This window comes from Ammospiza nelsoni, chromosome 5 (genome assembly GCF_027579445.1).
Source record: "Ammospiza nelsoni isolate bAmmNel1 chromosome 5, bAmmNel1.pri, whole genome shotgun sequence".
NCBI classification, from domain to species: Eukaryota; Metazoa; Chordata; class Aves; order Passeriformes; family Passerellidae; genus Ammospiza; species Ammospiza nelsoni.
The window spans coordinates 69,613,815-69,628,675 of NC_080637.1; the positions used below are offsets into that span (position 1 = coordinate 69,613,815).

Genomic DNA, 14,861 nt, shown 5'->3' on the forward strand with positions numbered 1-14,861 from the left:
TAGTTATAGAATGCAAAGACTGGTGGTTTAATTACTGTTTATTAAAGAAGAGAATGTACTAAATATCAGAACACAAGCCATAGAGATGAGATCTCTCAAATTAAAACAAAAGCAAATGATGTCAGAAAAATTTTGCTTATTGGGGAAGATAGATGGGAATTCGATCACCAACAAAGTAGAATGTATTGAGATGAAAGTGTGTTGTTGAAGTAGATTACAATTCAAAACTGGACTATTTAGGATCAAAATTTACTTTGATTGCCTGTGAGGGCAACTTATGTGGACTTAAAAAATCCATCCTTATTAAAAATGAAAAGCAACAGTATGTGAAATCATGAAGTTCCTATTGATCTGAAGCCACTATTTAGGTAGATGAACATTTCACCTGAATGAATGTAAATCCTGCAGGATGTGGCCCAAGTGATTTAAAGGTGGTGGCAATTGTTAATGCTCCAGTATCCACATTGTAGCCAAATTTGGGTTGTTTGGAAAGGCTTCCTTATTTGAGGAATCCTACACTGATGGGATTAAAAGAGTAAAGAAATATCCTGAATTACTCTTCTGAAGCTCAGGGAAAGGGTGTAACATACTGTGGTGTTTTTTCAGCTCAATGAAAGGAACTCTTGCACTTTATAAAGAAAGTGCTAAAATGTGTCAGGGAGTAAAATAAATGACTTGTGAGTTACTGCTTTGACTTTTCAAATATTATCTTAGAGCACAATTTGGGGGGAAGAGAAGTGCCCATGGAGCAATGATCCACAACTCTAAATAAAAAAATCCAAATTTGAATGCATTTTACAGACAGGTATTCCCAATACTGTGACAGTGCTCTTAAATAAAAAATTGAGGATAAAAGTCTGCCTAAAACTTTGACTACTGACTATAAAAACCAAATCCTGTCTGAATAGGGAGAAATTCTTGCTTCATGTTTCCTTAGGATGACAGATCTTGGCTTTGCAGCTTACCTCCCCAAACCAGAGTAAAGCAGCACTCTTGATTAGTCAAGAGAAGGTGCAAACATTAATATTTACTCCATCACATCACACTATCTGGCTCCACCAGCTTGGAAAGGATGGCTTTAGTCGTGTAGCTTTCCTTACTTATGGGTGTCAGGAAACAGCAAATTAATTGGGAGTCCAATTGTGATTTACCTTTTACCCCTTACTCTTGGTCTGCCATTCATTTTGTCTTTGTAAGGCCTAACACTTCAAGGTGTCTTGTTTCATGGGTCAGAAGAGAATATTTGCTGTATGCTGGAGCACTGAGTATATAAAGAAAGACAAAAAGTAGGTGGAAGCTGGTGTGGAGCTTGTTGTTTTTTAAAAAAGCACAGAACTCTTTTTAAGCTGCAGAGTTGAAGCTACTTTTATGTGAGGGTCCATTAAACATTTATTCTCAGAGGTAATTATGGACAGAGGGGAATGTTAACATCCAGGAATACTGCAAAGCAGCCACCTACTCACCCTTTAATTTCCTAGCGCAGGATTGACCTGACGCCCTGCTTAATTTGAAAACACCTTGCATCCTGCCTCCAAAAGTATCATTTTGCTACAAAGTTTGCAAGATCCCTGTGACTTCATCAGATGGAATCCAAGCATAGAGAACAAGATCCTATTTTCTATCTTCATGGATACGCTAAGATTTAATTAGTCAATATTATAAAATTCCATATAGGCATGACAATTTGGTCCTTCACTTCAGCATAGCCCAGCTTTTAGTTGTCCTGCTTGCCATAGTACCAGCAATTTATCTCTTGGAAAATCAGTTGTAGTTACTAATCCAATGGGACTTCAAGAAGAAATTAGGGTAGCACCAAAGGTGGTAAAGCTGGTCAGCAGATTGCATTATTCTCCTGGAGAAGTACTGAGCTAACAAAACCATGGCTTGGGTTTCACTGTGCTGCCTGCTGTGCAATCTCTCTGTAATTGTAACATACAACTGGTAGCTCAATTCATGGTCATTCTACATCTCACTGAACCTTTTCATATTCACATTCTGACCAAGTTCTTACAGCAGTAAATCGTTTTGCTTGGCATTTTTCAATTCCAATTTCAAAGTATGGTGCAGTGTTAATTCAAAATGAAGCTTTAACTCAAATGTCAATTGTGACTAGTAAAATTATTCTTAAACACTTTTTGTGTGCTCTGAAGATTTTTTGGATCTGAATATCATCAGTGACTGTATTTAATGCTGCTGCAAACTATGGGAGCTTCATCTCAAGGACTGAGGAACTTAGAACACGGGGAGTCACGAGTGTGTTCTTAACTGGGGCCAGAACATCAGCTCAAGCTGATTGCTCCTTTGTGTCACTCTCAGGGCAAGAGTGTGATTCATCACTTCCATTCTGCTGAATACTCAAGTGCAGATGCATCTTCATGGGTTAGATTTTACTTCCATTGACGACTAAATGGCATCGTGATCTCATTCGTAATAATGTAAGTTGGGAGTAATTTGGTAAAGGCAATTGACCTACATCGGTGTAATTCTTGTGTGAAATCTTGTCAGATTCAACAGCTTCTCTAGAAACAGTTTTGATCTTAGCAAATACATATGTTTAGTTCCCCAGGAAAGCATGTGGATTTCCCCTGCACTGGGGAGCATCTGTGGGTTCTGCTTTTTATTTGTCAGTAGAATATTTTAAAAATGAATTAAGACATTTAAACCTTGTGTTCTTCATGTGTGTAAGTTCAGGCATGATGTAGCTTTCAATGAATTATTAGACTTGACCACCAGCTCACTTCCATTTTGACAATAATACCATCTGCCATTCTTTCATAGTGTGCTTGTTCCTCTATCTTTGTAGCTCTCTTGATGACTACATTGTTTTGATATGCTAGGCCAGTTAAGCTGCAAAAATCTAGTTTAAAAATAGCTGTATGATTTTAAAATGATTTTTAAAAACTGGAGGAGCTCAGAAGAAAAAATTGTTTATATATGGTTATAGATCTATTTTTGTAGTTCTATTTCTGGTAAACTGAAGCTGATACACCAGCACAAAAAAGAAGATTTATGTAAGTATAGATATGGAGTCATTTCAGGCTGTGGTCAGGATCATCTTACTGGCATGTCTTTGGGTCACTGGGCCAAGCAGGGTTTGTTTAGGTTTTGTTGTGCATTTTTCTTTCTTTTTTGTTGCCTTTTTTTCCCCTCTCCATAGCATTCTTCCTCTGTCAACCCATTTTATTTTGAGAGCAGAATTTCCTCCCTAGTTTCTTCCTTCTTCAGCTAATTCATGTCTTTTGCTTGTAGACATCCGCTGGGCTGCAAAAACAGCAGTACAGTAGTGTAGAGCTAAATACAGATATTCAAAACATGAAATCTGTCAGTCTGTCCCTTGGGCACGAGTCTGTGCCTGTTCATGTTAGAACAGCAGACACATGCCTTATTAAATCAGGTGCTCTTTGTGCAGCCTGTGCTCTGTGGATTTTCTCTGCTCTGCTGCTGTGCTCATGCTGATAAGGGTTCCTTCCCCAGGCTGCAGTGCAACCAGCAGCCCCTGTTGTTTGTGGTAGCAATTGCCACAAACACCACGGATTCAAATGGGAGTGAAATGCAATCAGAGGGGTGTAAAGGTCCCATATTATAATTTTCTACATTCTCAGAATCTACCAGCCTGGAACTTTTAGGCTGTGCTTTTCCTTTGGGACTGACAGGCAGCACTGACCAGTAGAGAGCTCAGAATGTGGATATCTCCATTTCCCTGCCTCTCTCCAAAGTTCAAGCTGTGTTCCTTCAGGAGATGGCAGCAGATGATACAATAATTGTACAAGTCAGGCTCCTGTGACTGAAGAGGAGAGATGTCCAACAGTTACTCAGTTAAGTAACAGAATTATCAAGCTTTTTGCATTGCAATGATACAGAGGGAACTGAGTAAGATTTTGAGCCTTTTGTGTTGAAGCCTAACGTAAGAGAAGAACTCTTCAGACTAAAGAAAGATGGTCCAGTGCCTGATAGCTCACAATGTGGAAAAAAGCTTTCATATCAAATTGGATCATGCTGTGTTTTATTTTATGAGCACTCATGCCTGTTGGTAAAGAGCATGGCTTTGTTTTGCTCTGGAAGTGTAAAAGAAGAAACTGAGGAAATGGACAGAGTTCCTCAGTTTCAGGGATTTAGTTGTTGATTTCAAGGAGCCAGGTCTGAAATGTTCATCTTGATTTCACTCATCCACTCTTATTCTGAAGTCACAGGACTCCCACTGTCTAATGGAAACACAGGTAAATGAGACACAGGACATCTGAAAAGGCTGTCAGGGAACAAAGTGGGAAGTGGCGCTTCTGTTCTCTACAGTTTGGTTCTTGTGCAACATTGGGTCAGGCATTTATTTGGTTTTTACCAATATGAAAGATTTCCTATGAAAAGTATCATTATAATTTAACAGGATCAAGACCTCAGTCCTTTACAACTTCTTTTTTTCCCCTTGATTTAAGGAAACAGGGCAAAAAGCTGAGGAGGGGACAGGAAAAAGGATTATGTCAAAGAATGAAATGATGCTTGCTGTATGTGCAATTGGTACGAGCTTTCCATTATCTTTTTATTTTATTTGTTTCTATTTCTCATTAAAAATCATTAGTTTCTCTTCCCATGGCGTAAAGCAAATATCAAATCGAGACTTAAAAATTCCACTGTGCTTTAAAAGAGGGTGAGTTATGAATGACAGTTGAAGCAGTTTGAGCCAGTGATGTAACTTATTCTGAAATCTACCTGTTTTCCCAGCATTTAAAACTATTGCTATTTAAAGTTCAAGTGGAATAGGTCTTTCTCTATTTCTCTTACTCTCCCCTAAATCAAAGAGGATTTTAAACCTGATCTGGAAAACTTATTTCTGGTGATACATTACTTTCAGATAAATTTCTCTTCTTTCTGTTCCTTCTCTTTTCTTTCTCTCCTTCCTTCTCCTCCTCTTGTGTATGTTAGGAGTTTAGCTTGGTCATCCTGGAGTTCTGCAGATGCAACTCTTATAAACTAGTGTATACATTGATGACATTATAAAATAACTGAACTCTTAACCATTTCTGTTAAGGCAATATAAATAATTCCTTCAGAACATGTGGAACCAGCTAGTAAAGATTTTCAAGTTGTTTATTGTTTTATTTTGCTTGTCTGCATGTTTAGACAAAGATGGGAGAATTAAAAGTGGAGACATAAATAAACTGTTCTGCTTGTGTGTTGGAGGGGTAGTTTAAATAGCAGTATAACATTTTTTTCTCAGCTTCTAAAGCTCCAGATTTTTTTGAGAAACTGCAAACATAATGAACATTTCTTTATACTTACATCAATTCAGAACCTACCTTGCAGTATTATCCTCCAAATCAAATAATGCTCTTGACTTTGCTGCCTGTCACTTCAATGATTTTTTTTTTCTGCTTCTGTTCCACCAAGGTTCCACTGCAGCTGAGGAAGCTTTGGAGGGCAAATATTCAGGCAGACACCCATTACATATTGCTACAATTATTTGGGATTATTTTCAGCACTCTTGGAGTTCACAGTGACAGCCACACAACCATTTTTAAATGAAATCTATTTGAATAATTATTGTGTGCAAGCCCAGATCTGTGCAACAGAAGCAGATTTAATTTATAGTGTACAGGAACCTTTTCAGGATACCTTAAATATCTCTCTAGCAAAAAGCACCTCTGAACACTCTGTTTCACACTTCCAGAACTTCTGTAACATCTTAAAGCACCTCTGAACACTCTTTCACACTTCCAGAACTTCTGTAACATCTTAAAGTCCCACTAAATGAGTTTTTAGGATGTCCTAGCGGAGGGATTAGTCAAGATGGCACCTTAATGAAATATACATTTTTTTAACACTGATGATGTAACCAATTCATTTAGGGTTTGTGCAGCATTTGCTTTTGCTGTTTTGACAATAATTTTTTTTGGAAATAAAGAGCTCTTTTGAGCAGTCTATTGGAACTAATTTGGTTTTAAAGGGCAGTTTGCAAAAAAATCAAACAATGTTTAGGTGGTGCTGAGAACTCTGGTTTGTCTGTAACCATACAATTTAGAAAATGGCGTTGAAATCAAGAATTGCTATATATGGAAGTTGTTTCTAGCTTAGTGCCCATTTTGAATTGACCACAAAATCATTATTCAACTAAACATAATTACCAGTCATCTTAACAGGAGGCAATAGGAGAGATGCAAGTTGTGGGACAGATTTTAAGACCACACAAAATAAAGTTGCTGCAGTTGAAATAGAGGTGGATTTCTGGGTGAGTTGTGTTTTTCTTCATTTTGGAGAGAAATAATTGGGAGGGGAAAAGCCAGAGGAACACCACAAAGATTGAATTATAACCAGATACACTTGCTAAGCAGTGTAGCCCTTCAGTGCAGAAAGAGTCATTGTTGAAAATGGAGTGTTGACATTGTGTTTCAGGCCAACAGCAAGGTAACTGACTATTCTAACAAATTAATCTAATCATCTTCCTCGCAGCTGATCCATAAGATGATGTATTTTTAGACTATTTTATCTCATTAGTGATTATTGCAAATCCTCCAAAATCTGTCAGAACTCCAAATTGCTGGCTTCCTTGAGTTTGTCAATAATTCTCTGTGTTGACAAAGCATATTTAAAAGTTTTGAATCTTTAAATTCCAAAAGACAAGGTAGGAGTTTGGTCTTACGGCCTGCCCCAATGTCAATTTTCTTGTCTTTTTTGAACTCAGTTTATGAGTTTTATACTTGGCATTGGTTTTCCTAGCTAAATATGTTTTTCTGCATTGCCTTCTTATTTTCACTTTGTGTAGTTTTCATTGTTTGCTAATTAGGTCCACTGAGGGTTCCAAATGTCAGCATCATGTAATTCTTGTAGTCACTGTCAGGTCCTCCTCAGCAGCTTGCAAACATTTGTTCTTTGAAGAATCCCTCCCTCTAAAATAGTCTTTGTGCTTGCCCTAAATCCAAAATTCTGTGTGGTTCTTAGTTAAGAACAGGCTACAAACTCCATGTTCTTGAGTGTTTTCTAGAACTGTGATGGAAGATTAGAATGGTAGTAAACTCTCAATTTTGTGTAAACTGGATTAATTGGATTAAAATTTTTTCCATTGTACATCTCCTTATAGACTTTAAAAGTTCATGTCTTGTTCAACTAATTATTTTAGACTAGTATTAACAGCAACAATTTTGCTTTTTTTCTTAATTGGCAGAAGTTCATGAAACAATTCTGAATTTAAACCTTTGTGTCAATATGTAACCAATCTAGATAGACTCAATTATTTCTTATTTAAAATAGGCACAGGGCAACACTTTTTGTCAAGTTTGGGTCTTTCCCTTAAACTTTTTGGCAGAGCCACCAAATTTTTCCAGCCAATACTTTCGTATTTAAATTCTGCAAAGGTGTTAAACCTTACTCCTGGCCAGGTACCCATGATGATGATGGCATAAGGAAAACTCCTTACTAGCTACTTTCCTACCCATCAGTCAATTATCTTTCCTTTTTTCCTCTTGGATCTAACATTTTCTGTCATTTACCAATACTAGGCCCTAATATACTTTAGTGGGCCATACAACTTGATATTATAATTACCCTTCTAATTTTTGTAGTTTCTTGACAACATTAAATGCAAATATAAAAGCTAATGACTGAAATTTCAAGGTCAAGCTACCACTTTTTTTTTTAATTTGAAAATTACAGCTAAATTTCCCATCTTTGAAAATCAATCTTTTTCAGTGTAAAAAATTTCAAAAGTTCCTGTGTGTATGTAACTGTTCCAGATTTTAAGAAATAAAATCACCTAGAAATTCTGATAATCCATCTTCTGCTTCCCATCCATCCCAGACTTCTTTTTTTTATCTTGAGAAAGTCTCCTGTGTTCTAGCTAGCTGATAATTTTGAAATGTCTGCAGTTTCCTGACCACACTTTGAATAGCCTTGGGTAGGATTATCAATTGCTTTAATTTCAATTAAAATTAAGCAACCAAGAAAAGTCAAATAAAGAACATTTTAATACATCTGTATTCATAGGTCTAAAAAGGTAATTTTTTTTCATTATCAAACAAGAAGTGTGGGAGATGATGCAGCTTTAGATGTTACATAGTTCAAAAGAATAGAAAATAACTGGGAGAACAATTCTTGCCACAGCAGTCCTGAAATATGAGAAAAATGTATTATCACCAATATTTCATTTAAAAATATTTACATTGTAGTTGTGTAATACCAGCAAATTCCCAATATTGGTATATTACTGTGTGTGGACCAACAATGCAGCCTTGTCAGAAATGACAGGAGTTGTTAGGAGCAGTATGTTGTTCATGCACAGTGATTCTTTAGAGTGCTCAGGCTGTTGCTTTAGGCTGGAATGGTCATTTATTTAAAATAATATCCCATATTCTTCAGTGCAAGGAAGTGCAGAGTCTTATGGGAAGCCTTCTCTGTTGGCAGAGGTGCAAAACCTAAAATCTGTGGGGAAAAAATTCCTTTCAGCAAAGTAACACAGAGCTCTGGCACCAATCCTCTGAGCTGGCCCTGGGAGGAATTGCATTTGTATTGTGAATATTAGTACCATTTCTGGGATAAAAATGCATTTCTTTTCCACTTTTGAATAATTTACCCTTTTCTTTTAGAGTAGAAGGCATTACTGCCAAAATAGTGTGAGCATAATCTGCTGCAATTAGACAGCCTGTGCAGTGGGCCCAGTGGAAACCTTACATCATTTTAGAAATTCTGAGGCTGCTTAAAAGAGACTTACAAATAATGTTATAAGCTATATAAATAGTTCAGTGCAGAGTTTTTGCACACTCTGGTCTGCCTTCCTCCCATTGCTTTCCAGCCCCATTTGTTCCATACATCTTGACAGTAACTCCTCCTTTTGGAAGTAGGGAAATGTTCAGGTGGTTTCTGTTCTGAAGATGGATGCAGGTCCCATACTGGATTTTGGAGAAGTTGTTATTGCCCAGTGTACTCTTTATAAGGCAGGAAAACAGGGAAGGGCTGCTGTATTGTGCACAGAACAAAACATTCCTGGCATGAGAAATGGAGTTGCATGTTCACAGTGTGTACCCTGCAAGTCATTTTTTGGCACTTTACAACTTTAAATAGCAATTTTTCAGGAATCTCTGACTTGGTGCTTTATATGGTCCTCATCACAATTGTTCTCTGAGCAACTGGAGAGCAATTATTCTTCTTGTACTTTTGCATGGGATAGAAAATTTGTATCTCCATTAGAGAGGCCTAAGGCTGAATATACATTGATCATTTGTCCAGTCTGTCATCATGGGCTTAGAGAAAGTCCACAACCACTGATGCAGGCCAGGGTGGGATAGATACCCTTTATTCTGATCTTTGCATTGTCCATCTCACCTCCAGATCTGCTGCTGCCATATCAGACAGGGACTAAGAACTTCTGAATCGGATTTGTATTGAAATAATAATTCTTTCATAATTTTCTTTAAAGCTGATCTCTCACTTGTATACTCCTCTTTGGGTGTGCCTGTGGGGATTGAACTCTGAAGAAGGCTAATTTTCCTAGTTTCTATGGAGGTTCACACCTCAATTTCTTACCTGAAGTGGTCTATATTAAATGTGCATTTCAGTAATCACATTATGAAAAAATCTTACAAGCATTTTTACTTCAAATTCTTGTTTTCATGGACTACATCTTCTTTGTGTACTTGGACAATGCAAATACTTTAGGGGAAGGTGTGGTGTTCACTCTTATGCCACCTGATTCATGAGCAGGATCTTTCCATCTTAATCCTACAATCAGTTTCTTTCCACTTCTCTCTATAGGAAATTATTTTATTGGAATTGCTGAGTAAGGAAGCCTCAAGTTATAGTAGAATTTTTATTTATGCTGGAGAAATTAATGCCAGCTAATAGTGTTGTTTCTTGTTCTGTTTTTCTTTGGTATTTGATTTTTGGTAATTGGCCCAACTTGTGTCCTACTGTGGGAGCTTGGCAGAGAGAGAGAGGGATAAAGAACGGAGGGAAAGATTTGTAGGTGTCAGAGACAGCTTGTGTATGTGCCTGCATGCATATGTGAGCTGGCAGAAAGCAGGGCTGTGTGGATTTTAACTGTTTAAATAATACTGTACATTAATCTTCAGCTAGCTGAGGATGTGACCCAAGAAATGCAAAGGAAACATTTCCAGGTGCTCCAGCAGTGTTTGATTTCTAGGCAGGGGTGATCAGGATGCATTTACTTTCCAAGATGCCTTGTCCATGCAAGGGTGAATCATGCAAGGCTCAGTTGACTCATGGATGGAAAAAATGGAGTTAGCACAACTCAAAATGGCAAGGATTTGTGGTCACAAGTGGAAAACAAAATGTACATGTACACAACAAATGTAGGCAGTGAAGTATCTTGTGTTCAGTCCCTTTTATAATGGTGAAGAGAGGACTTGACTTTTTTAAGAAAAGGAAACTTGAAAATGAAAGCCAAGATATTGTCATTCTACCTCTAGCTGAGATCTTGCCTGATCTGGTAAATTAAATGGGTACGTGCATGTGACATTATTAGAGAAAAACTAGGCAAGAGAGGACAGAGTATTTTAATTGCTCAGAGGAACTCTTCCTCCTGAGTCAGAATTAAAGCTGTGCCTCTCCATGCTGTCAATGGCAATATGGTGTTGGTTAATTACCCTTTGAACAGCATCTAATGCAGAAGTTGTGATGATCAGTGGTTATTAGAAACCAAAATGGCCTTTATTTAGGACAAGTGATTTGGCTGCATCCAGTTTTCGGTAAGTGCTTTACATCTATTCTAGTTTTTCTTGTAGTTCCAAATGGATGTGTTGTGTGGTGGTTGTTGGTTTTTTTTTGGTTTCTTTCCATGAATCTGTTAGCTGGTGGTGTTTTCTATAATATTTTGAGTTCCAGCTGAAAGACAGCTCAATTAAAGTGGAGGGGAGAAACCCATCTCCACATGAGGCTATTTGATACTGGTAGGCATCTGTAGAGAAGGCACTAAGTTTGTTCAAAAGTATTTCTTTTATAGAGGTACTATGAATTGTAAATACTCTTCTAGTTAAAATGGAAAACCACTTGAAAGGAAATACCCATGGTGCTTTAAGCTTCACAAATAGTATTGCATGCATGTGATGCTAGGTGGGTACTCGGTTATGGTGGGAATCTACAGCGCTGGATTTGCACCTAGGGCTTGGTATTCCAGGTGTTCACCTCTGTGCATGTCAGTGGTTCAGTTCTTCGGGTTGTGGCAGTTTCTGCAGTGGTTCTGAGGAGTGTTTTGGGACTCTGCATCTCTTGTTTAACATGGCAGCTCGGAGAGTCCAGATAGGTTTAACATGTGCTGCATTCGGTTCGCAATTCATTTTCGAGGAGTCGTTTTCTCTCTCTGCGGAGGCTTCAATTACAGAGGGCCAAATGACAGGCGTAATTAAGCCAAGTGGTGGGATACCAGCGGAGCACTCCGGCGTTTCCACCAAGGATTTTGCAAATCCTAGCTTGATTAATCTCTTTAAACATCTGTGCATCCTCCGCTGTGTGCAGCTCGCCCCTGGCTCCCTCTCCCTTCCTCCGCCCGCGGGGGCTCCCGCCCGGCTCCCGCGCACCCATCCCGGGCTCCGCGCTCCTCGGGATGCGGCTCGCACTCCCGTTCCGGGGGCAGAGCCCGCCCCGCGGCTCGGAGCGGGGCCGCTGCCGCTCCCCGCCCGGTGCCCGCTCCCCCAGGCAGCCGCCGGCTCCAGCTCGCCTCCTTGACGTCATGTCTGTGCCGAGGCTCCGGCAGGCGCAGTGGAGGCAGCAGGCAGCGTGTTAAACTTTCGCAGCGACTCCGGCGTTCTCGCAGCGCCGTGCGAGAGCGGGGAGCTGCGTGCAGCCGCAGCTGGAACATCTGGAAGCGTTCAGGGTGTCTGTCTGTCGGCGAGAGGCAGAGAGCGGGCGGCGAGCGCGCTGTGAGGGAGGGGAGGGAGTGAGGGGCTGGGACTGTGCTCTCTTCCTCTGCAGAAACAGCTCCCTGCCAGCACAACGCGCTCAGAATGGCTTTGAAGAGGAGGAGCAGCGGCGTTTGAACATCTCCCCCCTTTTTTTTTTTTTTTTTTTTTGCCTCGTCCTCCTGTTGTTAATCTTATAGTTGGTGGATTTTAAAAAGACATTTAACCCTCAGAGGTTTGTCCTGGATGCTTTTGCTTTTTTTCCTTTCCCCCCCACCCCTCCTCTCGTTTCCCCCCTTCCTGTTCTTTTTTATGGTTTAACAGCCAGAGGTGCTGTGCTAAATTCTTGGAAGGGGCCCGGATGTACTGAGGATGCATTGCAATCTCACTAAAGGAGGCAGTAGTGGAAAGGATCAGTTTTTGGTGTTTGATGCAATAATGGGAATCAGGTAATAATAAAAGGAGAAATTCTGCAGCTCCATTCTTCCTTGAATTTTACCAAGCCGATTTTCGGAGGGATTATTCTGGACTCGTTTTAAATGGTCAATGAAAACAAGAGGATGTACATTCCAGAAGAAAACCATCAAGGTAAGCCTGAGATTTACCTCCGAGGACCTAGCAACCGTTCCCTCCCCTGCCCTTTGTCCCTTCTCTCCCGGCTCGGCTCCGCCGAGGACAGCCTGTGACTCCGGGCTCCATTGGGAGCGCTCGGCTCCCCTCGGCCGGGCGTGCTCCGGGGGGACCCCGCAGCCCCTCACAGAGCTGCTGTTCCTTAGCACAGCCCGGGCACAGAAAAGTTGCTTTGAGTGGCCGTGTCGGGCTCGGGGCTAGAGGGGCTGCGGGCCGGGGCTCGGGGCTCGGCATCTCCTCCGTGTCCAGCGAGGATTCACTCGCAGGGCCGCCGCAATTCGGGGATCTTGCCCATCAACCTCCTCCCGGTGCCCCTGAGCTCCGTCTGGGTACGGCTTCCCAAGGCACCGGGAGAGGAGCCCTTCCCTTCTCTTACGCTATTTCCAATCTCTCGCACGAAAGGGGAGGGGAAGGCAGAATTATCTGTTTACACACATGTGCACCATGCATGCGCTCATGCCGAGAGAACCAGGGACACCGGGGGTGCCTGTATTGAAATGAAAGTTGGGTTTCACTCGGGGCGCTGATTTCTCGCCCAGCTCCTCGCAGGATCGCCTGCATCATGGACACCAAGCCGTGTGCTGTTGCTCCTCGGCGTTTAGCAAATGCCCCCCGCTATTCCCTGTAGTAAAACTTTGTTTGTCCAAACTCCAGAAGCCTTCCCCCGCCCCCGCCCAACCCCGATGTGCCGTTCCTGAAGTTATTTTTAGCCCGCTACCTGCATGGTGTCACCCCCTCCCCTCCCTCCTTCCCTTCCCTCCATCCCTGGCTGCACACACACACTCACACACACACGTCGGTGTTGCAGAGCAGGCAGAGCCATTTCCTCCCCATGGGCGAGGGAAGAGCAGCGCGGCTCCCGGCGTGTCCCTGTCCCCACCTCAGAACCCCCAGCCCCGGCCAACTTCTCCCTCATCGCCCCCTCCGCTTCCCCAGGGCGGCCACAACTTCCCTGCCGGCAATCGTGTTTGTCATCGGGCATCCAACACCTGCTCCGGGGCCGAGCCTGCCCCGCCGAGCCCCGGGTACCCCCGAACACCTGGGAGGGGCAGCGGCGCTGTGGCAGCCCTCCATGGTGGAAGGGTAGTGGGGTTTAGACATAACACCACCCTCCTTATGATTAAACGCAGATTAAAAGGAATAAAAACCAGCCAGCACCCGCAGCCCTAAGCACTCCATCGAATAAGGTGGGAGGGGAAAGGAAGCAGCCCCTGCTCCGGAGTGCTCCTTGCGAGTGGGAGCCAGTCTGCAGCACATGCATTCAGCAGGCATAATTGGGCTGCTCTTCCTGGTCCAGCGCTGATAAAGTGGATGAAGAGCTCAGCCTCCATAGCAATATGCCAACGCTATGGCAACCTAAATCCAGCTCCCTCCTTATCAGCTGCAGTGATTATATAATTGGAGGAACAGTTTTGCATCTGTCTCTTGATGCGGGTTGTCATTACTCCCAGGTGAAAGAGCGACTTGTAAAGCAAACAGAAAATCAGCCAGGTGGAAGAGAGTTCTGTTCCCTGATAGTGCTTGGGTTGCCATTTATTTACAATCTATTTTTATTTTATGCAAACAGCACCTGAAAGGTTAAATTGATCAGTAGTCAAGAAAACCTGGTGGTGAGGAGATGGGAGCAAACCAATCACGAGGTGGAATGGAGCCATTAAAGCAGCCACAGATTTGCAGTTGCAAGGTAGTGATGGGAGGGGGGCGGAAGATGAAGCCAGCTCTGGGATCCTGGTCTGCTCCTCTCTTCTGACATGCAAGGCTGATTTAGATCAGTCCTTGCTCTTGTGCTTGGCAGCAAGGTGAATGTTCCAGGTTCTTGGTGATGCAAGGCAAATTTTGATGTCTGTTCTTGAGGTGTGACTGATGTGAGCAGGCCTCTGCTGGCAGCTGCTGCCTGGTATCAGGTCTGATATCAGCCAGCCCACCTGAGCTCACACTCAGCTACCCGGGCAGCTGCTCCAACAGGGCTCCCTCAAGGTAAATAAATAAATAAAATGTAGGGAGGCCATTACTTACATTGTGAGGGCTGTGGTGGAGAGGAATTGTGCTTGAAAGGGCTTTGCTGGCTTTTTATCTGCCAGTTTGGGTAGGTTTGCAATAATACTTGTTTTACACTTCTGGATGTGGCTAGGTGTCCTGAAAATCTTTGGCCCACAGTAAGAATTTCCTGGGTTTTTTTGGATGCGAAGCCTGCTGTGCTTTCATTACAGCCTCCCATTGCACAAAGGCAAGTGAATAGTATGTTATTTGTTGATGCTGAGACACAATGCTCGTTTTTTTTGCTACACAATGGAGCATATTTTTTTAATAGCAATTATTCCTTGATACAGGTTATGTTTGTCCAGAAAATGACAAAACCCCACCCAAGAAGCGCCAGCAAAAGCTTCCCAAACT

At 41.8% G+C, this 14,861-nt stretch overlaps 1 protein-coding gene across 1 annotated transcript in view; it reads left to right on the forward strand.

The window, feature by feature from the left end:
* The first annotated feature begins 12,360 nt into the window (after window positions 1-12,360).
* CACNA1C (calcium voltage-gated channel subunit alpha1 C) overlaps window positions 12,361-14,861 on the forward strand; it is a 409,783-nt gene continuing 407,282 nt past the window's right edge. The window contains exon 1 of the mRNA XM_059471692.1: window positions 12,361-12,425. Coding sequence (XP_059327675.1) covers window positions 12,377-12,425 — 49 coding nt within the window. The 5' untranslated portion in view covers window positions 12,361-12,376. The remainder of the gene's footprint in view (window positions 12,426-14,861) is intronic.